The sequence below is a fragment of the Bactrocera neohumeralis genome, chromosome 2 (genome assembly GCF_024586455.1).
Source record: "Bactrocera neohumeralis isolate Rockhampton chromosome 2, APGP_CSIRO_Bneo_wtdbg2-racon-allhic-juicebox.fasta_v2, whole genome shotgun sequence".
In the NCBI taxonomy this organism is placed as follows: domain Eukaryota; kingdom Metazoa; phylum Arthropoda; class Insecta; order Diptera; family Tephritidae; genus Bactrocera; species Bactrocera neohumeralis.
Window position 1 is genome coordinate 963,352 of NC_065919.1, and position 27,424 is coordinate 990,775.

The following is a 27,424-nucleotide window of genomic DNA, read 5'->3' on the forward strand; positions in this document are numbered from 1 at the left end:
CTTAGCAAATGGTTGGCGTCGTCGACATCTTTTATGATCATAAATTTAGTGCCCCTAAAAATATTTACGAATACAGTTTGAACACATGGCAATATTTATTTCTTTAATTTCCGAAAACCATTACAAATTTTACCAACAAACAATATTAAATTTTCAACGATTCAACCCTTCTAACCTTGCCGCAACAAGGGTTATCTGATCTACTTGTTGATTGCCCGCTGATTAGTAATCAGATTATGGCTCCTGATATAGTATGTACATATACTACAATTCGTAAGCAAATCACCCAAATGACACCGCAAACATCGCCGCGGATTACAGTTAAAGAGAGAAATAGCACATCGCGCGACCCCCGCGCAACAAGAAAAATATGCAGTACAAAGAAAAACATCTTAAAAATAAATAAAATAAAAATTCGCGTAAAAACTTTCGATTGTCTGCACATAACTGTTTCTGATGTATAATACATTTTAATTTTATTTCTCTTCGATTGTGCCCTTGTTTGCGCTTACCTGCTCTTTGTCAATAAACTTATTTTATTTTCGTTTTGAACGCTGTGCTTTCAGAGCTTTGCGTGCGTGATTTTTACCTTCAACGGTGTGTCAAACTTGGCCAACTTATTCAGTGATTTATTTATTTAACGCGCCAGCGTCTGTGCTTGTGTGTGTAGAGTGTTGTTTTGGGCTTAAATGAAACAACCGCCGCTGCTGGCACTTCGCTTTCATTGGCGTTCTCCGTTTCCTTGCTTTGGTCACATCTTCGCATTGGCTTATTTTTATTTTTGTTTTTTTGGTGAATATCTAATTGGGTCAATGCGGGAAATTCTTTCTCCTAAATTCATGCTTGCACTCACACAGACACATCAGTGTTCGTGAATCAGAACACACCAACCGAATTCAATTTTTTATTCGCATTCAATTCGTCAGTCGCGGTTCCTCTCACCTTGACGTCCATCTTTCTAGTCGTGGTTTTTCATTTCTTTTGAACACGACCTAATTTAGCTGCGACTTTGGAGCAAGACTTGTGTTGGGCTTGCTTTCTTTCGTGTACACTTTTCTTGTGCTACTTCTTGGCTGTTCTTGGCCCAGCTTCCTAAATAAAAAATAGTAGATTCTGCTTCTGCAGAACACCTTTTGATTGACCTTTCTTTGGCATTTAAAGGCATAATTTCATGATACTATGAAATCATTAGGCGGCAGTTCACATATCTTGGTGTGTGCTTCTTTTTCAGCTTGCCTCTTATTCCACTCATTTGCTCGCCGTCTTCTTTTGTGCTTTTTCCATTTACCTTTCTTGCCTTTCTTACACTTCTGCCAGTTCCATTTCTGTTTTTTTGGTGGCTTAAAAGTTATTTAAAAAGTGAAAACGCTTACGTACAAATGTATGTACTTTTGTGTGTGTGGTTGTGGCGTGGTATTTTGATTTGATTTCGATTCCGTCTTGCTAACCGAAACGCGGTGTGCATTAACTTGTATTTTGTGTGCGACGAGTTTGTGTCTTAAGTCTTTCGTTTCAGCACAATCATTAATTTCAAGTTGTAAATTATGGTGAAATGTGCTGTAATTGAAAAATAGAAATTAAAATGTATGTTCATGCTTATATATAAACATAAATTTTGGAGATATTATATACATATGCTATGTACTATATACATATGTACATAGATATACAATTAACACTAAAGGGATTATGCGATCATGCATTCGAGGCTACAAAAAGTGAACTAAGTATGAGCGAAGGTTGGGTCACAAGAATTCCATCCATCATTTGCTAACTATCTTTCTCACAGTAAAGGTTTTATTGTGTATAAAAACTTAACATCATAAGAATATTGTAAGTGACAATTTGGTAATCCGAGCAATATTCTTTCATAAAAGTCATATCAAATTGAAAACGCATTATGTGAAATATCTTATGCAGTTGCAAATGTTGCGCTCAAACTTAAGTGCCCGATAGATAGCGCAATAGTCACATCTTTTTGTCGAATGTTATTATACTCGAGCGTCAGCATGGAAGCTCTCTAATGATGTTAGGTTATCTAAAATACAACTCCCCCTTTCAAAATTATAAAAAATTATTATTTTAATAAAATATTCTGATAACGAATTTCTGAAAATATTTATGACTAAAATGTCGAAACTTTCTGAAGACGAATAACTCTCGAGATCACTTGCCATTTGCGACGGAACAGAAGGGCTAGTAATGAGTCAGCACTCGTCAAGATGTCATAAAGCCCAGCCATGCAGTGAGAAACCGGAAATAGTTTCCTTCCACAGGAAAAGGAGATATCAAAGAAACAGTTCAGAGAAATGTGAGAAATACGAATAAAAAGAAATGCAACACATTAACCGTTAAATGATCCTAAAGCAAAATTTCTTCTATAATTTGTCAGCGGAAATTGCGAGGAGGAGGAGAATAAAAGATATCACTAACATATACATACAATTCGTACTGTTATCAACATGCAAGCTGATTCAACATTGTCACAAAAGAGCAAATCACTCTCAATTATATAATGCAACGCTTCTCAACACCAAAGTCAAAATCCAAAAACGCAAACCACTTGTATGACCAAAAAGAAGTGGCGACACTCAGAAACATTTTACACAGATATGACAAAAATGACTTCAAAACGCTCGTCATCAACTTACAACAAAAGTTATTATAATAGATGCACGACGTTAAAAGCCAAAAACAATAAAAAAAACTGTAATATAAGCATAGATTTGTCTACTTCTTGGATGGTTAGTAGTAGAAAGTGCGAAGAGAAATAGAAAGAGGGACAGCGGTTGCAAAAGCGAGAGTGAGAGAAACGAAAATTATAAAACTGAATAATGGAAGATTAAAATTTTTCAAATTAGATAGAAATTAAATTGATTTATATAATTGCAACAACTAGCTAGAAAACATATTTGTGCAAGCAGAGAAAATAATAATAAAAACGAAAAACAGCGCCGTTCCCTGCAGAATGAAGAGTTTTAGTACTACTACTGCTATGAACGGCCTAAAGACTCTAACTAAATAACTACTTGCCGCAGGATAGTATTTTGAATGACGGAAGCTTTCTACAGTCACCAAAGGTCTGCATCGAAAAATCTTTACTTAGTTCACTTTTTTACAAAAATTCCAATTCAACATCGTTCCATCCATAGTTCTACTCATACTCACTCAGGGCACAGCCAAAGCCAACTTTATGCTGCCATTCACAAACACACTTTAAAAAATGTGTACTTTCACACACACACACACACGCACAATGTAGTGCTCAAAACAAACACACACAATGAAACGCCGAAACTTGTCAATGCGTTGTACGTTAAATCATCACAAAGCAGCAAGAAACTTTCTTCTTCAACAACAACAACCTGTAAACTGAGAAGCAAAAGAAAATTGTTGTCTTATATACATATAGTACATATGTATAGATACATATGAATATGTATGCATATACTTATAACTAAACAAAAGTTAAGGGATTTTTGAATAAGAAGTTTTGGTTGAAAGCCTTTAATGTCAGCAAAGCAAAATTAAATTAAGTAATTACAAAATTGTACACAAAAGTATTAATTAACTATAAAATATGCATATTTACTTATTTATTTATTTATTTCTTCTTTTTTTATTTATCTCTCTTTATTTTATGGATTACATGTCATAATCAAACGAAAAGGTTTGAGAAATTTTTCCAAAACAGAAATACATGTTTTGATATATGTTGTTTTGCAGGTGATGCCTCTGTAGCTAGAAGTGACTGATTTGTTCATTCCTATAGTGAGTTTTCAATCTGAAATTATTCACTAACGGTATGCTTATTTTTCTTGATTTAATAATACCACTGAATTTCTAGGAATAAGACAGTTAAGACTCATGCTTTTAATATCAACTCCTCTTTGCTTTGGCCATAAAGCTTTAGTACACACATACAAGAAGGAGAATAAATCACCAAAGATCATTAAATTAAATACAGAACATGCAAAGAATGATGGTCTTTGAGTAAGATCAGTGGATCGCCAAAACTGCCTAATTTTACTTTTTAAATGAGCTTCAATTGAACCTAGGGAATTATTACCGAAGTGATATTCCTCTAATTAGTTTGTTTAGTTTGTAGTTTAATTACTTTGAATGTAAATAATTCCACAATTTTTAGGATTATATTATATATCAGATGATAAAATGAATATCTAACATACTGAAAATTCTAAGCAGCTTTTTGCGAATATTGCAAATTTTTTATTATCAATAAAGTTAACTCTTTTTATTTCATAAATATTCCCAACGATGTCCAGGTGATCCTCCGAACAGCAGCAACAAAAATTAAAAAAAGCACACAACAACTCGAAATAACGCAAACTAACAAGCTCAGACTTCCAAGAAATAGAAGCGATAACGAAACGGAATGGAAATGAAACAATGGTAAGCGCTGAGCGCGGTGCTGAGAGTGGCACTATGACAAGAAGACAAGCGACCAAGAAGTTGTTCAGGCGCAGACAAAGAAGCCCAACACACAAGCGCGATCGCGAAAGCCAGCTGGGCGTGTGTGTGTGTGTACACGCGTGAAAGCATTTCCACGGCAAAGACGAGTAGTCAGTATCAAGCGACGAGCAAGCGAAAGCCAACGAAGAGAAAAAAGCAAAAAAAAGACACCGCAGTAGAAGCTTGTGGCTGCTAATAAGGTTGATAGAAGTAGCAGCAGCAACAGCAGCAACTCGGAACGAAGAAGCAGCAACAGCAGCAGGCAACGGCAACGGCAACAGCAATAGCAACAGCGAAATGGGAAAAAGTTTTGCTGCTTAGCGGTTTGGGGGATAAGCGTTGGTTTCACTTCAGCACGCCGCACAGACGTTCCCAGTTGCTCGACGTAGACGTTACGTTTTTTCGAAAGACGCGGAGAACGTTCGATTCTTAAAACTCAGATTTGTGTTGTCTGCCACATTTTTGTTCATTAATATTGCTATTCACTTTGACCGGATTAACAGTGGAGTACAATCGAAAGTGAGCATGCAGTTTTATACTTAGAAAACAAAAATCAAAATAAAGCAGAAAACGCAAGAGAATCGGCCAGGAATCACCTGTATTTGGATAACAGTTCTGTGTGAATTTCTTCAAAATACAAATCTGAAACTATTTGTTACTAAACTGGTGTAAATAAACTATTGAAGTTTGTGAATTGACATAAAAAGTGCAAACAGGACGTGAATTATAAAATAAAAAAGTTAAAAAAAAAAGACAATTAAAATTATTTTTTTTTTAACTTTTACTCAACAAAATTGTGTTAAAAGCATAAAACAGGTGTGTTCTGTATAAATCTGAACAAAATTTTAAAATTTTCCAAGGAAAATCGAAAAATGTCGCTGACTTGAGTTTCGCTGGCGTCAATCGCCGCCACCAGAGTGAATTGAAATAAAGTAGAAGTACTTAAAAGCTTTTCGAAATTTCGTGGGTCTATCTTACTGACACTCGCAAATGTCGTGTGAGAGCTCGCTATAACATCACCACCTTCAACTCATACCAGCACCAAGCCATCAATGTAATCACAACAACAACATAAGCAAGTAAACGAAAAGTGAAAGTGTGAATTCTGTTGTGTGCTGAAAATTTCCAACTTTCAAAAGAGCAATAATATACATATATATATATTTTGACGAAACAGATAAGGAAAATTCAAAAGAACTGCGTGTTAAATGTGGATATTTCGATAACTAAAACTTTGCCTTACAGCAACAAGAAATAAAAATTTTAATAGCAATTTTGGAAAAAAATTAACAAAGGATTCTTTATTAAAAACAGACAACTGCGGCCGATCTAAGCCGCACAACACTCCAAACTGCTTGTGGATTATTAACTGTGCAACAAAACATACTTGCAAACAAACGTACTCACATAGTCGCCGTTTTCTTTTCGCCAGCAATCATTGCACCAAAATTCACAGCAAACAGCATCCATGGATATGGCCGCCAACGAAATCATGGCCGCCAATGAGATTATGGCGCCCAATGTCAATGCCAATTGCCAATATTCGACACGATACTGCTGTAAGTAGACTCCTATACCTATAAAATTATGTAAACATTGAGAAATATTTTAAGGACTTAAATACTTTCAATTTGCAATTACGTTCAATATTAAATGCTAAGGTGTCATAATTTTTTCCAAATTTTTTAAAGTTAAAATTAAAAGGTTTTTAATTGAAGGACTCGCGAATGTCTGATATTTTTGCTTTACAAATTTTACACAAAAAGTGAGATGTTCACGTTTGTTCTAAAATATATTTGTATCTAATGGATATTTGCATCTAATGGATATCTTTCTCTAATAGATCATGGCTTTTCAGTAATAATTAATAAAAGGTAAAAAGTTGTTCAAGCAATTCTCACGCTTTAATGCCTTTTTCGCAAAGTTGAATTTCGCGATGCAAATTATTATTATTTTTTTTTGTCAGAATATATACAAATATTTAAATAATATTTTCGAAAATTGCATTACAAAAACAACTTAGACTGATTCTTAAAAAAGAAACAATCATTCCGAGAATTTCAAAAACAAAATAAAAATCGAGAACTCCGATTTGAAAAAAGAAAAAAAAAAAACCACAAAATGTGTGTTCACAAAATAATCTTATACATTTTAATTTTTATCATATTTAAAAGTGCAAACTTGTCTGTTCTTAAGTTTTCTCTGTATTCAGGTGTTTAAAATAAGTATAGTTAAAACTAAAAAGTATAATAGTCATACAAAGTGGACCTTATCCGTCGTGCCCATGTCATAGCGCATACATACGCGAGTGCAATGTGTAATGCAATTTAGGCATGTGACGAGAAATGAAAGCCGACCAACGAGTCTAGCTCCGCAACCACTCGAATGCAGCAGGCAGACTGCCGTGGCGTCCACCCGGCAGGTACAGCTGCGATGTACTCGAGCAGTACAACTGCCACCCTGCACTTGCTTTGACTTTCCAGAAGAGTTTTCGTTGCTACGTAGTTGCCACCGGTGTCATTTGTCTTATGGACGCAACAACAAATGAACTTACTATTGTAGGTGCTGACTGTTTGCTTGTGTATGTATGTGTGTGTTTGTGATTAAGCTGCAACAAGTCGAGTTGGCAGGCGTTTTCTCTTTGCAGCAGCCAAAGAAGCCTATAGGTAGGCAGCCAAAAGCTCAGCTGCACAACGGTAGAAGAAAAAAAGCACAAAAACAACATTAGCATTGACTAAATTCGGTGCGGTGCACATGGAGGCTGACCTCCGTTGCAAGTTTATCATTTATGTGATAGTTTGTTATTTTCGTTACATTTTTCTATTTATTTTGAAACTTGTTTTTAATTTTTGAAGATTTCACTACTCACAGTTTGATTGTGGTGAAATGTCTGGTCAGGTGGAATAGCTGCGGCCTGCAAGTGGCAAGCGATTTTCGTGCCCATTAGCTGCCTTAGCAGAGTGTCTGTTGGGTTAGAAAGCACGGTGGCAGCCAAATTATAGGCAATGTTTTACATTGGCCTTGACTGTTATGATTAATGCATTTTATTCAGTTTTTTTTTTATTTTACTCCTTTTGGGAAAAAAAGTTTTGGATTGATTCAGTCATAAATTCATATATTTTTAAAAATTAGAAAATGGAGCATTTTATTGAAAAATTGGTTACATTCAGTAAAAAATTCAATAGGGTAGAATACGCTCTTTACACATACATACATTTAAAATATTCGCGTATGTGTGAAAAGTCTGTTGCTTTCGAACTACTTTACATAACTGATTTCTGGTGAACGAACATCAACTGAGTTTGCTTGGAAATCCACTTTATATGCTTGGGTGCCGAAACTGAAACGAAGAAAGCAAGAAAAGCTCTTACCAAGCTGGCAGTTTGTAGTGTCTTTTTGTCTACTTCTTCTGCTCCATCTAGTTGATGTTAATACAATGCGCATGCGCGCAGCGAAGGCATATAAAAATACTCATAGCCATATGTATTTTTGTACTTTTACTTCACACACACTTAAATATTTAATATACTCATATACATATATATATGGAAGTACGCGCACCTACAGGGGCACGGACGGTTGAGATGCGTGTAAATCGTGAGATGTTGAGACATGGTCACTTTTCAGTTGCCACCGAGACCACCAGAAAATTGTGAGAATAATATAATATATTATATATACCATACATACATACATATTGAAATTGGATTTCCTTCGGAGAGCAAAGGGATGGTTCAAGCAAACAAAGGTTCGGAGAAAAGTCATGATTTCTACATATTTCTCTTAATTATTATAAACATACACTCTCTTTTATTACATGAATTTTTCATAGATAATCTTTCCGATGAGAAGCTTTACGCACATGTATGTGTGTACGAATGTACGAGTACCCGTTTTTTTTTAATTTTATTCATTTCACTTCTACGTTTCTTTAACTCTTTCGGTTTCTTTCTATGCTTCTGCATGAGCAATGAACGACACGAATATTAATAGGTGAAAGTTGTTGCCAACTAAGGCAGCGCTGCTGCTGCTTTAAGTGTTTTTATTGTTATTATTGTTGGTGTTATTCGATGTTCTTTGTGTGCTTTACATAAGCAACAACTGCTGGTGCGCTTTCTGCTCCAATACACATGCTTTCCTCTATAAAAGGGTGCTTGCGTTTCAGCCCGCGCTTCAAAATAAGAAATATTTGTATGAATGTGTACATTTTATATCTCTTATTATCGTGTAATTGGTATTTCGGTTGGTGCAAAAGACTGAAATTCATTATTTAGCTGTAATACTCTTTGAAAATCAGGCGTTAATGTGACCCAAAGGACCAAATCGCTTTTATTTCATTCTGATTATTTCATATTTTGTATTTTTCTTATTACATTTTGAAAGAACAAATATTATTGATTTCAAGTTTTTAAAACGTGAAGAGTTATAGAGTAATTAAGTCTGTATTCCAAAGACGCAAATAAAATGAGTATTTATTTTTCAATCGGTTCCAGACCAGTAGTAAGTTTGTATGTCTTTTTTTACTATTTCGCTTTGTCTCACTTATTTCGAGAGCTCCCATAATAGTTTGAAAACACTTTGTTAAAAGCTTTTCTTAAGCCAAAGTAAAGGTTAAACGTTAACAATCCTCACTGATGTGATCAACCGCTTTCCGCGGAGAAAATATGAAACCTTTTTATCATATCCTGCAAACCAGGCAGTCGCAATAAATATTAAAGGCACAGTATCACCAAAACCAGACCGTCTTCTTCTGCAATGAGATTTCCTATTGGGTACTTCACACGCCAAAATACAAAGACTTGCGATTTGTTCGTTCAATATCCATTCATCGTTGGATTTTTGCTATTACAAAATCTCAAACATGCGTATACTCGCCTGAACGTGTAACTCTTTTGTGATGAGTCATTTTTGCTAATTAAAATGTGTACTATTGAAATTGCAGTTTTATTCGCTAGCGCAGTTACAGTTCCAGGGAATTTTCGGCGCAGATTCGCACATTCATGCACACATGAGTACAGGCGCTGCTTCAGGCGAAGCAGTAATACATAAATCAGCTGAGTCTGTCTCACATACTTTTAAGTATATATAAATGTGTGTGTGTGTGTGCCAACGCTGAGCAGTGGTGAATAACTCGAATGCACAAGAAGGATCTGGAGTTTTCCTTTTTAGAGCCAAAGTGAATTGTACAAAGCACCAAGCGATCAAAGTTCACAAATAGTACTTGCTTCACCTTATGACACTCGCATGCAATTATTTCATATTTACTTCTTTTTATTCGGCGATGAGTTGGTAAAAGCTGCTGCGAATGCATTGAAGCTTTTATGCGCAGCTTTCTTTGAGCGATTAACATTCTTGCATGGTGTTGGTATGGTTGCACATATTTATATACATATGTATGCTTGTGTGAGTGTGTAAAAGCAAATTAAACGCTCGCGAAAAAGGCATTGAACTTTCAAGGCCTGGCGCACGGCACCGAAATGAGATGAACAACAACCAAATATTACAGCAACCGCATCGACAACATCCACAACAACTGCTATAATGGAGCATAGCACAACAGTATTAAAAGCGCTTGCAAAAATTTGACACAATAACAACAACTACTCATGCCATGGTTATGCAATTACCCTTGTAGCTTTATATGAATAGCTCAGCGTCTTTTTGTGGCTTCTGTCGCCGCTCCCTCCTTCGCTCCTATCTCGATTTGTTTTTTATTTTTTTTAAGGAAATACCCAAAAACGAAAACAAATCACATAAACGCAAATGGGACAAATATTTACATACGCAGAATGTGGGACATACGCAAAAGTGAAGTGTCGGTAAAACGCCGAAATGCTTCTACGATTTTTCTTATTTCTAATTTGGTTACGCAATATCGAATGTGCTGAATGCGGTTGTATCTCTCCTTCTGTTTTGCTGGAACCATTGCGTAAGTGCGCTTGCGAAGCCAAATTTTGACACCAACACAAGACACCATTGACGAATATCGTGTATGTATGTATGTGTGTACATCAAAGTGATTAGCAACTCTATACCCTAGATAATAATTCCTTAAAACTCGATTAATTCGAGTCCGCATTCACTACAATAGAAGCAACACACCAAAAGTTGTCAAAAATAAGTGATGCAATTACTGTCGGTTATGTAACGATACAAGGTGAAATAATTGTAAACAAACGATGAATGAAAAGAGACGTGCAAACTCGAATGTACGCTGACTAACCCGATCTAAATGCATACAACACATAGCAACACACATAGTATTCTGTGTTTATGTAAGGAATAATTAAAAATGCTGTTATACGCAAGTGTTCACTGGAATTTGCTAATGCAAATGCACGAAATTTATTTCTTTGCCAGTTTAATATAATTTCTACAGCTAAAAGCCTGGTAAAACTGGTGCTAGATATTTATTTTTAATACCATATATTTGATGAAGATTATCTTCGAATGATTATAGCACGATTCATTTGACAGTTTGTATAGCCTTCTTACGGTGCAAAGGTCAAGAACTTATTCAGAAGGATATTTGATATCCATCTAATTAGTTCAGCCAATAATTTTCAACATTCCTATTTCATTTTTCCAGGTTATTTTAACAGCTTTATGAATTGCAGTTCAAAATGAATTTGAAAACACTCAGAAAAGTATTTTGTGTATCAAAATATATCTAAAGGACATATTTGAATTTTCTTTAGATTCGTTAATTCTATTTGTAATACAATAACAGCAGCACTAGAGTTACAAAAATTTGATAGAACCAGATGCAGCGTCTTGCGAAGTAAAAATCCAAATGCGCAAGTACTGGGTATTGGACATTATTAAGGAGTATGTGTAGAAACTCCACGCACTTGAAGCCACAGATACAACGAAATGTGGGCGATGCAGAGAAATGACCACAGAAAATTCCCGTAAAAATCTGCAGCTATGCCTGTACTCGTACAACAATAAGTAAGTACACAAGTGCCTAGCCAAGGAAAGGTATTCGTCGGTATAATGTGTAAGCAGAAGGCAGATACAGGTGTAAGCGTTTGTGTGTGTGTCTGTAAGCATTCGCCAACAAGCACACAAAACGTCGCAATTAAGCACACTCACTTGCAAGACTACATACATGCACACATGCAAAAGCAGTATTTTGCGTTTTATGACTCTGCGCTGTGTATTATTAAAGTGAAAGTTATGCTGGCTCTGGCTACACGCCGCACACAAATAGCAACAAACACCATCATTATTTGCTTTTGTTATTTTATTTTCTGGCCTTTTCAGTGTGCTCTGCTCGTCTGTTTTTGGTTGCGTTCGCATGCGTTGATAAGAATTTTAATTCCGTTTTAACGATGTAGCGGGTTCGCAGCTTAAGTCTTTCGTGAGCAGCCATGGCTTTGGCACATACTTACACACTTACATATACATACATATGTCCATATGTCTCAGCGCAGCTGAGTGGCATGGTTGTTGGTGGGAAATGCAAGTGCGTGTTGGCTGGTGTTTTCGCTGGCGACTGGTCTTCCTCATATTTCTGCAGGCGCTGCTTGCGTCGCTGCTGCTAAATTTTGGTTGTTATTTTTACTGCGTTCGGTAATCAGCCTTATTCTGCTTGTACATGCGTGTGTGCATGTGTGTGTGTTTTTCATTGTTCGCAAATAAAAGTGAGCGTGATTTGCGGGCTCATTCCTGCTTTTTCTTTTTGACAACAAGAACAACAACAGCAAAGGCAGCAGCATTAATAAACGACTTGACTTATTACACTCGCCAATTCGTTGTTGCCTACTTAATTTCAATATGTAACTGAAATTGACTGAATTTCTGCTGTTTTCTATTAGTGGAATAATTTCTTTCGACTTTTAGTTAAAATTAATTTAATTTACTTATTTTATTGATCCAAGCCTTGTCCTCAGCGATATAGAGCTGAATATTTGAATACATATGATTGTCAACAGGTTTCTCGTTTAGATTAACGGATGTTATTTGTTGTTGGTAATATTTACAAAGCAAAAACTGCTGTTGCAACTGTAAGTCTTTACATACTTAGAATAGGGTTATGTTGAAATTTAAACTCGTCAATGACTTGATGACTTATTCATTTGGAATTTGTGCAATAAGATAAATATATAAATGAGTTGGTAAAGCTTTTGATGAAGATAATTATTTTATAATAGCACACAACTTAGTACGTATTTCAGCTTACAAGCGCAAACATAATTCGAATTATACATAAATCCCCATATACTTAAATTGTTATCTTTAAAAAACTTTGCTTCGGTGTGCTGAAAGAAAAAGTATTCAAATCTATCACTTCGTCAAATGCTGACGCCTTCTTAACCGTCTAACGTTTCTAATTATATGATTTAGTGATAATTTTATATTTTTTAGTTTTATTGAATATATGTTATATATGTAAGAATCACCTTCATCGCTCAGATAAGCAGAAATATGGCTATTACTTTGTAAAAAAAACGACAAGCATAATTTTCTAACTTCATTTCATTTCAGCGAAATACTTAAAATTTCCCAAATTTCCAATCGTAGCAATTTTCACAGTTATTTTTACTACTTATCTACTCTTTCGTCAATCAACTCCAATGGTCAGTTAGATATTTGCCATTAAAACGAAGCAACCAATAATGTTATGTTTGTTTGTACATATGTGTGTACATACTATGTATGTGCTATGTGATGTGGCATGTGCTTATGCGCGTGCTAGTGTTAGTGTTAGTGCATGTTATGTGTTGAAGTGAACGACTTTCATTAGTTATGTAAAAGTGCGTTGCTCTTTGAAGCTGCGGTTGCGAAGTTAGCTGAACTACGACGAAACCTTTTTAATTACACATAATGAATTATAAACTCTTTATTTTTCTCTTTGAATTTTCCATTCGTTTGAGGTCTGCATTAATGTATTCTGTTTTGTTTTACAAATTGGCAATCAGCAGTTGGATGCTTTTTACTTTATTGAGACTTAGCTTTTATTCATTGGTATTAAATTCGAATTATACGATGATATGTGTATATTCGTACGTTTTTCATCGAATATTGAGTTAATTGACATTGCTCATACGCCAAGGTGTTTCATAATAAAACGTTTTTGTTTTTATTGGAATCTGTGTAACCAAATTCAATCTTAAATGGACTTATACATGCCTTTTAATTTCATTGCTGCTCTAGTGCTTTTCTATAATACTTTTTAATATTGTTTTAATCCTTATAAAATGGTTACTCATACGCCGTGTTCGACTACAACTTATCAGTCTTTTGTAGAGGCGGTTTTACCTACAAAATGAGGTATTCTATAATGGTAAATGACTAATCGGTTCCATGACAGAAAGTATTACTCCAATGATCTTGCAACAAAGAAAATTTATCCAAATTGTGTAAAGAAACACTTTAAGAGCCTGGTCTGATAAGAATGTTTGTGAAAAAACATGTTTAAAAACATAATAATAGCTAGATTGCATTAAGCTAAAGTTAAGAAAACTATGTTATTGTAAAATTTAAAATGAAGAGATCCGGAAGATAACCTGCACTTACTAGTGCTGGTATTACTTAAGCTGATGATATTGTAATAAAAGCTCAAAATTAGTGCACGTTTAAACGACAACACTAAAGAAATGTTCACTTCGATTGCACTGAAGTTATAATACCCTTCATGAAACCGTAACCTCCCAACGGTTTGCAGCCAACGAAAACGATTTGAAAGCTAGATTTGATTCGCGACTTTTAGCGTTGTCTTGGACAGTAAAAAAGCAAATTTCAAAAAAAGATATCTTCTCAAATAATAAATAAGTTTCTCATACAAGAACTCGATTTTGATCGGTCAGTTTGTTGGGCGGCTATATCTAATAGTGGTCCGATATTGGTGGTTTCCACAAATGAACAGCTTTTTAAGGAAAAAAGGGCATGAACAAGATTTCATATTTTATATATACCCTATTCAGGGTATAAAAGCAAGAAATAAATCAAGTTAAAAATGCAATAAGTAAACTTGAGGCGACGATGGCGATGGCCGGCTTGGTGCAAACGAATTGGTAAGAGTTCATGAACCTCAATTGAAAAAATGACACCACAACAACTACACGAATGCACAGAAACAGCATTAAACCACAAAAGTATTGTAAATTCCAGTGAAAAACTAATCAAAAACACTTCTCGGCAACAAAAATATCGTGTAAAACCCGCTTCAGCATGAGTAATTGAACAGGCAGCTGGAAAATCAAAACAAAAACAAAAACTGTGTAAATAAACTTAGCTGCCGTTAGGCTGACAGGCGAAGAGACGAACGCTCACACCCAATGACAGATCGGCTGAATGGCACTTAGGCATACGAACTAGTGCTATGCAGCGCTTTTCGAACATTTCAGACAAGTTCACCAATGTGAAGCAAGACAAAGTGCAGAGCAGCAACAACAACAACCACACAAGCCACAAGCGACGTCTATAATCTAGCTAACAATAATAGTCAAGCGCTCGCACTCACAAATGCATTGACTGCGACCGCGGTGAATAAAAATATATGAAAAATACTAAGATGTTGAGGTAAAACCGAAAAAAAAATTAGAAAAACCAACATAGAAAACAAATAGAAAAACCTCTATGCCTCGGTGCAAAAGCTCAATGCTTTTCTCTGGCGTTGAATGCACTTTCCGAAGCTACGGTCGGTTATGCTAGTATTAGTTGTTGTTGTTTTCTTCTTGAAATTGTTATCTGCACGTATGTGTTGCCGGGATAACTGCCAGCAACATGATAGCTTTAAGCCGTACATTCAACTACCTGAGCTGCCATTAAAAAGAAAATAAAAATGGAATAAAGAAAATAGAAAAAAATTCAAAGCAAAAACGCCAAATACAAAGCATATTCATTTCATAAAGTGCAGAATCAGCAGAGAAAATATTTATGAATATAATATATGGGCGTAGAGGAATATGCGAGTAGACACTAACAGCAAAGGAAAAACAGCGACTGCGTGCATCCACTTCAGCCAATAATATTATTCTCTGCTTACGCCTCTGCGTTTGCTAGTGAAATAGTAGACCTTTCGCCGTCCATTTCACTTTACACATTCATTGGGCCTTTCCTTCTTGTAGCTGGCATTTATTTGCTCTCGCAGCAATATCAAGTTTCGTGTGGAATTTCTTGTCGTCCATCACCGCATGCTGCTGTGAGCTGAATGCTTTCTTGTTTTGCTGTAGTCGATATTATCTGTCCCCGGTACTTGGCACTGCAAGTTTCTAAACGAGGATGCTGGCTTCATCGGCAAGTAGAAATCCGAGGCTGTAGCTATCAACACTCTCGTGCATTCATAACTTCTTTTGCTGCGGTTATTATCAACTCTGCCGCTCTCATCTACTGCTGGTACCAATGCCTGTACCATGCTCTTTCCATTTTTATTAACACTTCTACGGCTGAAATACCAAAAATATGAAAAATCAGCTTTTACTACTTTTACTACAACAACTAAGTCTGTGAAAACCAGCCAAGTAGTCGAGCAATCAAATACTGGCTCTAACGTATGTATAACCGCAGGCATTGGGAGAAAGTAAAAACAAGAATGTAAAGTGAATGATTGTGGGACTTGACTACTTACAAGTTGATGACAAATTAGTAGCATTGCTCTTTGCTGCAAAAATATTGTATAATATTTCGGAAACTTGTAAATTTATTCCCGTCTGTTAAATAGTCAGATTTCCAAAAGTACCCGTTGAAGTATGCTAACCAGAAATGGTACAAATGAACAACACTTTTTTCGCACTAAAAATCGAATAGAATCAGTTTTAGAAGCCTTCCATAGACTTCACATAGATTCATGAAAATCAGGATTTATTATTACATTTTTGAATTCTTTGTCTTATTTCTCAGTCTGTCTAAGACATTTGAGCCAAATAACGACTGAAGAAAAAAGAGATATTTGATACGAGTCTGCACAGTTCAAATTAGTTACGAAAACTGGGAGATGATCGAGAGAATCAAAAATCCATATTATTGCAGAGTCCGTGCTTGCTTTTAATAACTTTCTCATGGTGATTTCTCTACGATATTTACTTAAAATGGCAATTAGAAGTAACCATTTTGAATATTAGTATTTTATGGAAATGCAATCAACTATTTTATAGGCAACTATTTACAATACTGTTTCCAAAAATATTTTTCCAATAACTTGACAATGCATTGAACCACCTAAATGCCGTATTTGAAACATGTTTAATTTTCTTTTACTGCCTCTAGTAAAAGGCCGTTAAAAGTTAGAAATATTTGATGCTTATATTTAGCGGAGGCCTGAAAAGAAGAGCAGAGTCGATTATGCCTCAAATATATATTTATGTATGTATACGTAAGTATGAGTATTTGAATAGATTTCTTTAACGGACGTTCAACGCAAACACAAACTGAATCAAAGTATATAGCCAGCGCATACAAATAGTTTCAAAGTGTTGCTAAAAGTAGAATAATGTTGCACCAATCATGTGAACTACTTAACCGAAAGGTCGCAGCAACCAACACTTGAAAACCTTTTGTATGCAAATATACATACATATATGCTACTGCAAGTGCTTATACTCTGGTCAGCATTACCCAAGGGATTAATGAGATATTAACCTACTTTTGTAATCGTCTGTACAAAAGATAACCAAAGTAAAAGTCTGAGGCATGCAGCATCAGGTCTGATTCTGAGGTGCTAAGTATGTGGAGCTGTGTGATAGATGCAGCTATTCTTGCCTGCTCGAACAGCAAAGAAGAAAGACAACAAAGCCAAAGTCAGTTTGAACACCATACAGTGCATGAGGGAACTATGTACATACATATGTATGTGAGCAGAAGGGAAAAATTAACTATTAGCGCAGTGCAAAATCTAATCGCTTTAAGAATCTGTATGTATATGGTGGTACTGCACGGTATATAGCATATTGGAGAGGAATACAGAAGTAGCGGAAATCTATTCATATTTTAGGAAAATTCTTCAGCCACACTTTCTGAGTTTCCATTAAGTGCTTTCTCCTGTTTTAGTGTATAATTAGAAGTGACGAACTGCAGCTTTCTTTTCTACACATATTTAAGCGCGCTCGAAAAGCCTATTGATATAATTAACTTCTTTGGCAAACTTAGTCCCCACAGCTCAACAAGAATATATAGGTATTAAATCTCAATAGATTGCCGAAATATGTACATTTGTTTGGATGCCAGCTAACCCAAAAGAAATGTGCAAACAAAAGTTCTCAATATTCTGAAGACCTCAACTGTCAAACTCCTCGCAAGCGTTTTTAATCACTTCCAAAATAGAAAGGCGCCAAAGAATGCTAAAAGCAAGTCAGGCGAATTCCGAAAGCACGTTGTAGCTGTAGCGTAATCCGAAAGCTGATGGGTACAACAAAAAAATGTACACAGAAGCAAATATGAAGCATTGTTTACACGTTACAAGAACAACACTAAAAAGAACATAAGAGCAATCGAAGAAAGTAATTACAAAAACAATTATGCAGCAAAAATGTAAACAAAGCTACACGAGAACGCAAAGCACCCCATGTACAACAACAACCAATACAAAGAACAACAGCACAGCCGTCACGCTAAAAGCGAATCTCACGAAGCCGACGAAGCCGACGAAGCTCAGTAGGTGACGTGAAATGAAGAGTGAGCGCGATGCAAAACCCAAGACTCACGCCACGAACTTCCCCAGCGCAGCGATCAGAAGTGAGAATATTGGAGACCAAGTTGCGCACAACAAGAATACTACTTTCAACGCTTGCAGTGCAGCGAGTGATCGAACAACCACAACAAAAGTGAAGCAAGTAAAAGCGGCTACGACAAGAAACGGGTATGTGAATGCACAGTGTGAAGATAGCGTTTGCTGCGAGATCGCCGACAGTGACGTTGTAGAATGTAGCTACAAATGTAGGTCAAAAGAGAAACTAACGGCGCTGACTGCACGCATGAACGCCGCCGATTGTGCTGGCTGCCTGGTTGACGGGCTAGCTGGTTGACTTGCTGGCATGGGTGCGCGCAAGCAGACTTGTTAACTGCTGGAAAGCGATGACTTTTGTTATTGTTTTTAGACAGTACTCCATACTGGTGTGTGAAGATTTAGGTGTGTGTATGCTGGATTGAGAAAATATTTTTAGCTTTTTGTTGGTGGAGAAAACCAACATTCATTACGACGCGTACAAGTGAAAGGAGTTCAAGTTCGATGGAAGCACGATAATGCAAGACAAATACATATTTATCTTTAGTTCCAAAAAATGTCTGAAATAAGAGGGTGTAAAAAGATCAGTTCCTATGGCTGGTAGATGGATGCTATAGTCTGCGATTCCGACAAATATCGGCTACTTGAGGAGAAAATGAAAAATTTTAGATTGACGAGTTCTGTAAGACTAGTTCACGTATATACAGACGGCAGCCGGATATGCCTAAATCTACTCAGCCCGTCACACTGATATTTTATATATGTATATGCTTTATAGGATCTCCAACGTTTCCTCATGGATGTTACTAATTTCCCTTAATATGGGTAATATAAAAATAGTGCTTAATTAAAAGCCTAACTTTAAATATTTACATCTGCATGCCAAAATTATGACTCTAAGGCATTATATACCTCAACATTTTTATATGTTTTTTCGTTTTTTCTTAACCAAACCGAATATCCTTGAGACCACCAAATGCATAGAGTAATAACCTCCTCTTTCATAGCAAAAATTCGGTGCATCGCCTCTTGCCTCAGCTGACTTGCACTTACCGCAACTAAGTCCAGTTCACTTCACTTCGTTTTAGTTTGGTTCGCTCGTCCGTGTTACGCTTTCTACCATTTAGTCGGATATGCTCCTCTAATAAACAACAATAAAGAACTAATAAGTTACAAAAACACAGGTCCACCATTTATTTACCGCAATCTTACCGATCACCTCTATTATGATTATTTTTCTCTTTGCTTAGGAGTAAACTCACTTGGCTTTTGAAGTTAATTTCTTCTTTATTTTATGCTTTCTTAATTTCCAAATTCATCAAGCTTGTAATTTACTTCAATCGAAATCAAACAAAAGCAAAACTGCTGTGGTTTCGAGCTTTCGCATAGATCCGGTATTGCGAAACGAATTCAACTGGTCATTTTAAATTCCTTTGCAAAGAGCCAAAATACAATCTTCTGCCGAAAGCTGCACACAGGTTCATGTTTAATATGAATGTGAAGCGTGCACAAATACACAAGATGCCCGTTAGCTCATGTATTGCACACCAATACTGACACAAAGATACAACAAATAGTACCCAAACTGATACATACATATGTGTATATTTACACAGTGTGTGTATATAAAAAGAATTCAGAAACTCCGCACTCTACAGACCGACAGCAATTTAAGGCTAACATGCATGCATATATCTACTTGTATGTAAGTCGCATTCACGCACACATACACATGGTTTTCACATGTGCACACCAAATTTGTGAGCTTACTTAATATGTGTGCATGTATGTATATATGAGGAAAAAACTTACTACTCGCTCGCTCCGAAGAAAGGCAGCGCACTCAAAGCCGCAGCGCTGAACAAGTAAGAAAGCTAGGCGCACACACACAACACATACATATGTGCGTATGTACGGTCGATCTGGTGTTTGTGCACCGAACAATTTCCAACGTCATGAGCGAAAGTGAAATCTGCTAATGAATTCTTCAACGTTGAATAGTTTTCGGTAATTACCACAAACCAGTCCAATCAACAACACAAATCGACTTTAAGTTCAAGTCAAATTGAATATGAAGATATACCGTACTTACAAACACACCCAAAGGAATGATGAATAATAATAATAAAATTATAAAAATTAATAATGACAAAAGGCTTACTAAGGTTTTGCCTCATATGTGAACGAGTAGGTGGTATATACTACATATATACATACATATATATGTATATATATATATTTGTATTATGCATACACATATTGTATGTGTGTGTGGGTACCCAGTGCTGAAGTTCCGCGCAAAAATATCACTTTCTTTAGATTATCTTCTGGCTGTGTTTGTATGTCCACAAAGCACTTTAGTAATTATAATATTAGTTTTTAAAATTAATACTTCTCAACTTCTTCCAAATTCGTTCTTATAATATTTTATTGAAGTTCACGAGTTGAATTATTTCCCATATACATATACATAGATATATATTTCTATTGTAATTCTGAAAATGATAAAACCGATTGCTTATATTTATTTCCTTTACCACAGGGGAGGCAGAGAAGGTCAAAACATTAATCAGACTACGTGCGGAACTCTCACCCCTATTCACAGGCAAGCGTAATGCCTCCAAATATGCTTGGGCGTAAGTAAAAAATAATTATATAAATTAATAAACACATACAGTACAAATGCTAACATTTAAAAATGTGCGAAGTTTTCAAATTTTCTTAGAAACGTTCAATATAAAATTATCACAGGTTTCTCTAAAAAAGTTCAAATTAGAGTTTAATGCAGAGGAATGAGAATATCACTTTTTGGCAGTTTATTTGCCATTACTTGAATTATTATTAATATTAATTTACATATATATTATAGCTTTTTTATTTTGAGTTTTACAATCAAATATAAAAACCTACAAATAATAAGAATACGAAATTTTTTTTAAGTTTCTTTATTTCTTAAAGGAACGTGTATTATCCTTTACTCATTCTATACTTTTCACTGTTTGTCTTCTTCTTTCGTCCAATTTAACTTCCTATAACGTTCTCCGCCTTTGTTGTGCATTTCATTGTTCTCTCATTGATGTTTAATACCACCCATACCACTTGTAGGGTCGTGGAGCGCAAACTCAATGTCCCGCTGCCACTTTCGAAGATCATCAAAAAATGGAATAATCTACTGCAAGAATACAAAGTGAGTACCAGCTCCAATTAGCAGAGAATTTCACTCGAACACTTGAACTAATTCACAATTTTCACTATTCCCCAAACAAAATTGCCGCCCTATAGGCCATTAAAATGTCCGAAGAGCCAAAGCGCCGCGAATGGCCCTTTTTCACACTGATGGATGTCTATTTCAGCGATCAGGTCAACGATCCATCGTTACGTCTTTTTTCCTCTACCAAAACGCTCCGCGAGACAATCGATGACAGCGTCTTCGAAGATGATCCCATTATTGTATCCGCCATAGAGGCAGCTACTTCAGGCGCTTACATGGACATTGATGAGCTCATACGCCGCCAAAAAGAACGTGCCGAAAAGAAGTATGCTTTGGCTGGCGGCGGCATTGGCGATTACAAATACGACATCAAACCGATGTTGCAGAACAGTAAATTTAACAGTAACGATACATTGAAGCTATCGAAGAGCGTCGATGACTTGAGCATGCAACAGTACAAAATAAAAGACGAACTCATGCGGCAGCACGAACAGGAGCAACAGGAGAATATACTCAAGATCAAGCAGCACGCACGTCAACAGCAGCAGCAGGCTCAACAACAGGCGCAGCGTGAGCGGGAGCGTGAACGCCAGCGTGAACAACAAGCTGTGCAACAACAACGTTTCTTACATGCCGCAGCTGGACAACAACAATTGCCGCCACCACCGTCGCCGCATGCAGTGCATCGCCTGCCACAGCAACCGACACCACCACCGGGGCTGCAACATGCCTTGCAGCAGCAACATCAACATTTGTTGCATCAACACCAACAGCAGCAGCAGCACCATCTTCTCCAACAACATCAACAGCAGCGTCAACAGCAATTACAACAGCAACAACAACAACAACAGCAGCAGCAGCAGCAGCAACAATCACAGTCGCAACCGCAGCAATTGTCACCGTCGATTGTACTGCCTCCGCCGCCCACACCACCCACCACAGCCCAACAGATACACATACAGACGGCCCAACACCAGGCCACTCAACAGCAATTGCACTTGCAACAGCAACAACAGCAACAGCAACACAATACGCAGCATCCACAGCAGCAACAACAAGGGTACACCGATCCCAACACGATCGACCAGTACCTCCTGTCGTGGAATAACTTCCATGGCAATATGTGTCGTGGCTTCCACACCCTGCAAAAGGACGAGAAGATGGTGGACGTAACGATCGCCGCGGGCGGAAAAATATTCAAAGCACACAAACTCGTAAGCATGCAATTGAACTGACAATCATCCTTGGTGGAATCACGAAGGTCGCGTACACTTTTCACGAAGATTCAATAATTATATTTATGTATAATGTGTATTTTTCCACTCACTTTTAAACTCCACAAACCTCTCATTTCACATTTTTTGGAAGAGTAGCAAAATAACGACATATTTGACTCATACAATTTCAATTACAATTATCTCAAAACTTTCCTCAAAAGCATATTTTTTTAAATCATAAAGGCTCTCAGCGCATTGTGTACTACAAAATGCTTTTATCACACCTAATCATTACAATATTTCCAAATTGCAAATCATTTGTTCATTTTTTCTTCTTATCTTCGCTGTCTATGCATTCTCAGGTACTATCCGTTTGCAGTCCATACTTCCAACAAATATTCCTTGAGAACCCCTCCAGTCACCCTATACTTTTAATGGCTGATGTAGAAGCTCCTCATATGGCTGGTTTACTGGATTTTATGTACAGTGGACAGGTAAGTTTATTCTAACAGTTTTAACAGAGTGCGCGGTCAACAGAACGTCGTTTCATTGTTTCGTGATTTATGACAGTTATGACTCTTTACGACAGTTACTCTGTAAGTTGTTGCGCTTAAATTCCTCCCACAAAGTCTGTATAAGTGGCGCAGTTGTAACCTCTCTGAGCATTAAACACTTTTCAAAATATAATTAACGTTCTTATACGAGTATGTTATTACATTTTATTTGAACCTTTAATTACAGGTTAATGTAAAATACGAAGACCTTCCTGTTTTCCTAAAAGTAGCTGAAGCAATGAAGATCAAAGGACTGCACACCGAGGTAAATTGAGTCCAATATATATATATCGTCACCTGAAATGCATAAGTATCATCAAAAAATTCGAAGTTGAATGTCTTACAGATTACACTTCACTACTTCAAATTACTTACATAATATTACATATGTTCAACATTTTCTGGTTCTCCGATCAAATATAAAATTTTATTTCGTGTTTCATTCATGCCACTGTAAATTTCCGAAAATGTTGTTACGTTATTTTGCATTTCAGGTGACGATATGTATGTATAAGAGAAATCAAGAGAAAAACTTATTGCAATTTGTCGCACATATGAAGTATTTAGAATTTCAAAGCTTGTAGTTCGACCTCCTTCAAAGTTATTTAAATAAACTTCTATGTATTAAAAATGCAAAAAAATTGAGCCGACAGATGTCGCAGATAGGGATTTCTAAGGGAACAGCTCAGTTATAATTTAGTAGCAACATTTTTCTAAAACGCATTTCCCTTCGATTACCTAACTTTACGTTTCGTTTCAAATATTTTCCTTCAGAAAAACATGAACGATGATAAGGAAAATGGCTCTTCACAAGATGGCGACTCTTTGGCAACACCAACCGGTTCTGGCACTCAATGTCACTTTGACCGTGCCACACACAGCGTTAACATAACCGGTCACCCATATGGACAATCACCAATACACCCGCAACAGCCACCCCAACAGCCATCTGCACCACCGCCACCACAGTCAACCGCTCAGGCGGCGCTTGAACATGGCATGAACGGCACCGGCGGACCACTTTCGCCATCGCCAGGCTTTGCCAGCTTCCGTGATCACATCAAATCTAAAGCCAGCTTCGCGGAAACTTTTATGAAGAATCTAAGTCGCAATAACAACAATAACAGCAGCATTAATAATTACAATAATTTGAGCAACTCGTTGCCGGAGTCGACCGCAGTAACACGGAAGTCGGATAATTTCTCCATTATACAAGCGAACAGCAAAAAGATCTTAGACACATCAAAGAAACCACATAAATATCTCGCTAAACGGAAAATATTGATGCATTACAATGAGGAGCTGAATGAGAAGCGCAGGAAGGAGATGGATTGCTACAGCGTTGAGACAGATGTGAACAGCAATTTGGATGTTACGCTAGTGGAAACAAACAATACGACATCGGAGACCTTAGGCTTAACACCAGCAATATCGGTCAGCGCTATAAGTAACAGTAGCAGCAATAACTACAAGATACGACTTATGGAAAAGCATCAGAATGATACGGCTGCCCAAGCTGCCGCCGCCGCCGCCGTTGCCGCCAACACTGTCACATCAAAACACAACAACAATGACGACGCAATCAATAATAACGAGTTTCATACCACAAAGGAAACCACACCGCTGGAAGAGGAAGTCACAGAAGCATTAAACCTCGTGCAAAATTGTACCACAACCAGCAGCTCGTACGATGGTTCGAAGGCCACAACCGACTCTGGCGAGAAAACAAGTTTCAAGGAAAAAACGACTTCTAACAGCACCATTTCCCCGCTTGTGCCTTTAATTAACATCAAAGTGGAGCAGCCCGACTCGAGCTACAATATGGGAAATATGAGTAGTGGCCTAAGCAGTGGAGCTAGTAGCAGCGGCTGCAGCATTGGTGGGCGCAGCAGTACGAGTACATCAGATGAGGATGAGCTGGAGCGCGAGCGTGAACGAGAACTGGAACGTGTGTTAGAACGCGAGCGGGAGCACGAAAGTGAGCGCGAACGTGAACGTGAACGAGAGCGTACACTTGATCGTGAACGTGAATATGAGAGGGAACGCCATCAATATCACGCTGATTATAATAAGGATGAAATGGAGACAGATCCCAATAATAACAACAGCAAGGACACCGCAAACTTGAATAAGAACGTTGCGCTCATACACGCAATTACACGCAATTTAGAACATCCTAAAAGCGACAACAACAATAATCACACAGAACTAGATTTAAGTAATACGCATTTAGGCAGTTTGGGACTGGTAGCCGGCATTACCGACAACGAGACTGTCAAGAATATAGCGACAGCTGAGATCTTGTGCGGTCTGAAGAGCAAAGTCTTCAAAATGGAGAAACTAGACGAGGATCGTGAGCGAGAACGTGAGAATTGTCGTAGCTTGAGTGAAATAAAAAATGCTAGTGATTGACAATTGAGCGCGTTGACACGAAAAGCGCATTAAGGATTGGAATAAGGCGGTCGAGTGTAAGCATCAGCCGAAGGCATACAAATCTTTTTGAAGGAATGGACAGATTTCGAATATCTTCGGTAAGACACGGTTTCGACATGCAAAGTATCCCACAAGCGGTAGTTTAGTTGATATGTTGAAATGCATTTGTTTATTATTTTTATTATTTTTGTTAATTAATAGTTATTTATTTTTTACATACTCGTACAGAGATACTTACAGGTATGCATGCATACATTGTTCTACTTTCTCCATTAATTTAGTAAGTACACATGAGTAGGTAGATTAAGATACAACTAATAAGCTTATGTTTAATGTGTGGAATAGATACAACTTAGATTTAAGCAGCGAAAGTGTTGATAAATAAAAATATGGGAAACTAAAATAAGAGAGTGAAGAGAGTTGACAGAAAACGACAAAATATATATTTCCCTGCTTACTCAATCATAAGACGAAACCATCAAGCCCTTTTGATCATGAAAATTTATTAAAGGCATCTCAGCGCAAGAAGATACCCAATTAGCCGAATATTCTTTGACTTCGAATTTCGACCTTGAGAAAATATAAATTGTTTTATAAAGCTAGAAATTCAGTCGAAAGTGTCACTATTGGCAGACATTTTTACATATTTGCAAAAATTTCCTTTCCTTTTTGTATGATATTTAAAGGAAATTTACTAGTTAATAAACAAAGAGATAAAGTGAAATATTTAAATAGAAATAGTAATTAATTTACTTTACCTGATCAACTCGTAAATTATGTGAAACCATTAAATTAAATATTTAATATCACTTTGCTGCAGCTTGACTTGCCAGCTTTATTTTTAATACTTAAAAATACATTTTATTGTTAAATACCAGGGAAACTTTTAGAACTTTAAAGGACTTTTGGAATTTTAAAGAACGTTTAACCCATAAAATCCTCAAAATAATAACAAGTATTAATTTAATGCACTTAAATAATACAATATTAACTGATTTATATTAGTATGTCTTAATCCCACTAAAACCATTAAAATGGTTACAAAAACGCATTGGGCAGTGCAAGCAGATCTTATGTTATTATTTCAGGAAACTATGCTCCTTTTTCATATAGTTTTTTTTTTTTTTTTTTAATTTTATTACCATAAATAATTGTTGTTTGGTAGATTCCTGGTAATCAATTAATAATCAATGTACTTTTCTGATGGCACTACTTTTTTTGCAATTTTATAATAATATTTAATATTTATTTCATCTCATTTGCTATTTATTGTCGTATGTTGTCGAACACAAATCAATTATTCAATTATTTTTTCGGTATATATTACTAAACTAAATTTAGATTTCATTAATTTTAATATTCATTCGTAAGTACGAGTACTATACATATTCATATTGAAGTGAAAAGTTCACATTAAAACAAAATTTCGTAATTTAAAGGGAACAAACATGCGATTAAGTATTTATATACATATGCATCGGCTGTTTGTAGAACCCCCATCCCACATGTATGTATTTATATTAGCATAGTAAAGTCTATACATAAATACAGACAGAAAAATTGTCGCATTTGAGCGCAAGGCATTCACTCATTCACCACATTGAATAAGAATATGTAATATAATATAAAATGCACTATAATGCGCCACAGTGCCTTTCAAACTACAGTGGCTCTCAAAACGTTCATTGAATGCCACGTTAGTGTTGAACAAAACGTACAGATCGGTTCTTAAGTCGTGTCTTTGCAGTTACGTTTTTTTTATTGCTCGTCATTATCGCATGTGGCTACACAAATTTTCATATTTATTTATTGTTTTTACCTGTATTTATGTTATGTATAACAAGTAATCGTGCATTCCAACATGCATTAC

The 27,424-nt window shown here is 36.4% G+C and overlaps 1 protein-coding gene across 1 annotated transcript; it reads left to right on the forward strand.

The window, feature by feature from the left end:
* Positions 1-5,941: 5,941 nt before the first annotated feature.
* LOC126767873 (putative mediator of RNA polymerase II transcription subunit 26) lies at positions 5,942-25,533 on the forward strand. The gene is made up of 7 exons (XM_050485573.1): positions 5,942-6,032; positions 20,682-20,775; positions 21,245-21,326; positions 21,422-22,564; positions 22,930-23,061; positions 23,309-23,386; positions 23,896-25,533. Exons 1-7 carry the CDS (start codon positions 5,942-5,944, stop codon positions 25,531-25,533), a joined length of 3,258 nt encoding a protein of 1,085 aa, XP_050341530.1.
* The last annotated feature ends 1,891 nt before the right edge of the window (positions 25,534-27,424 follow it).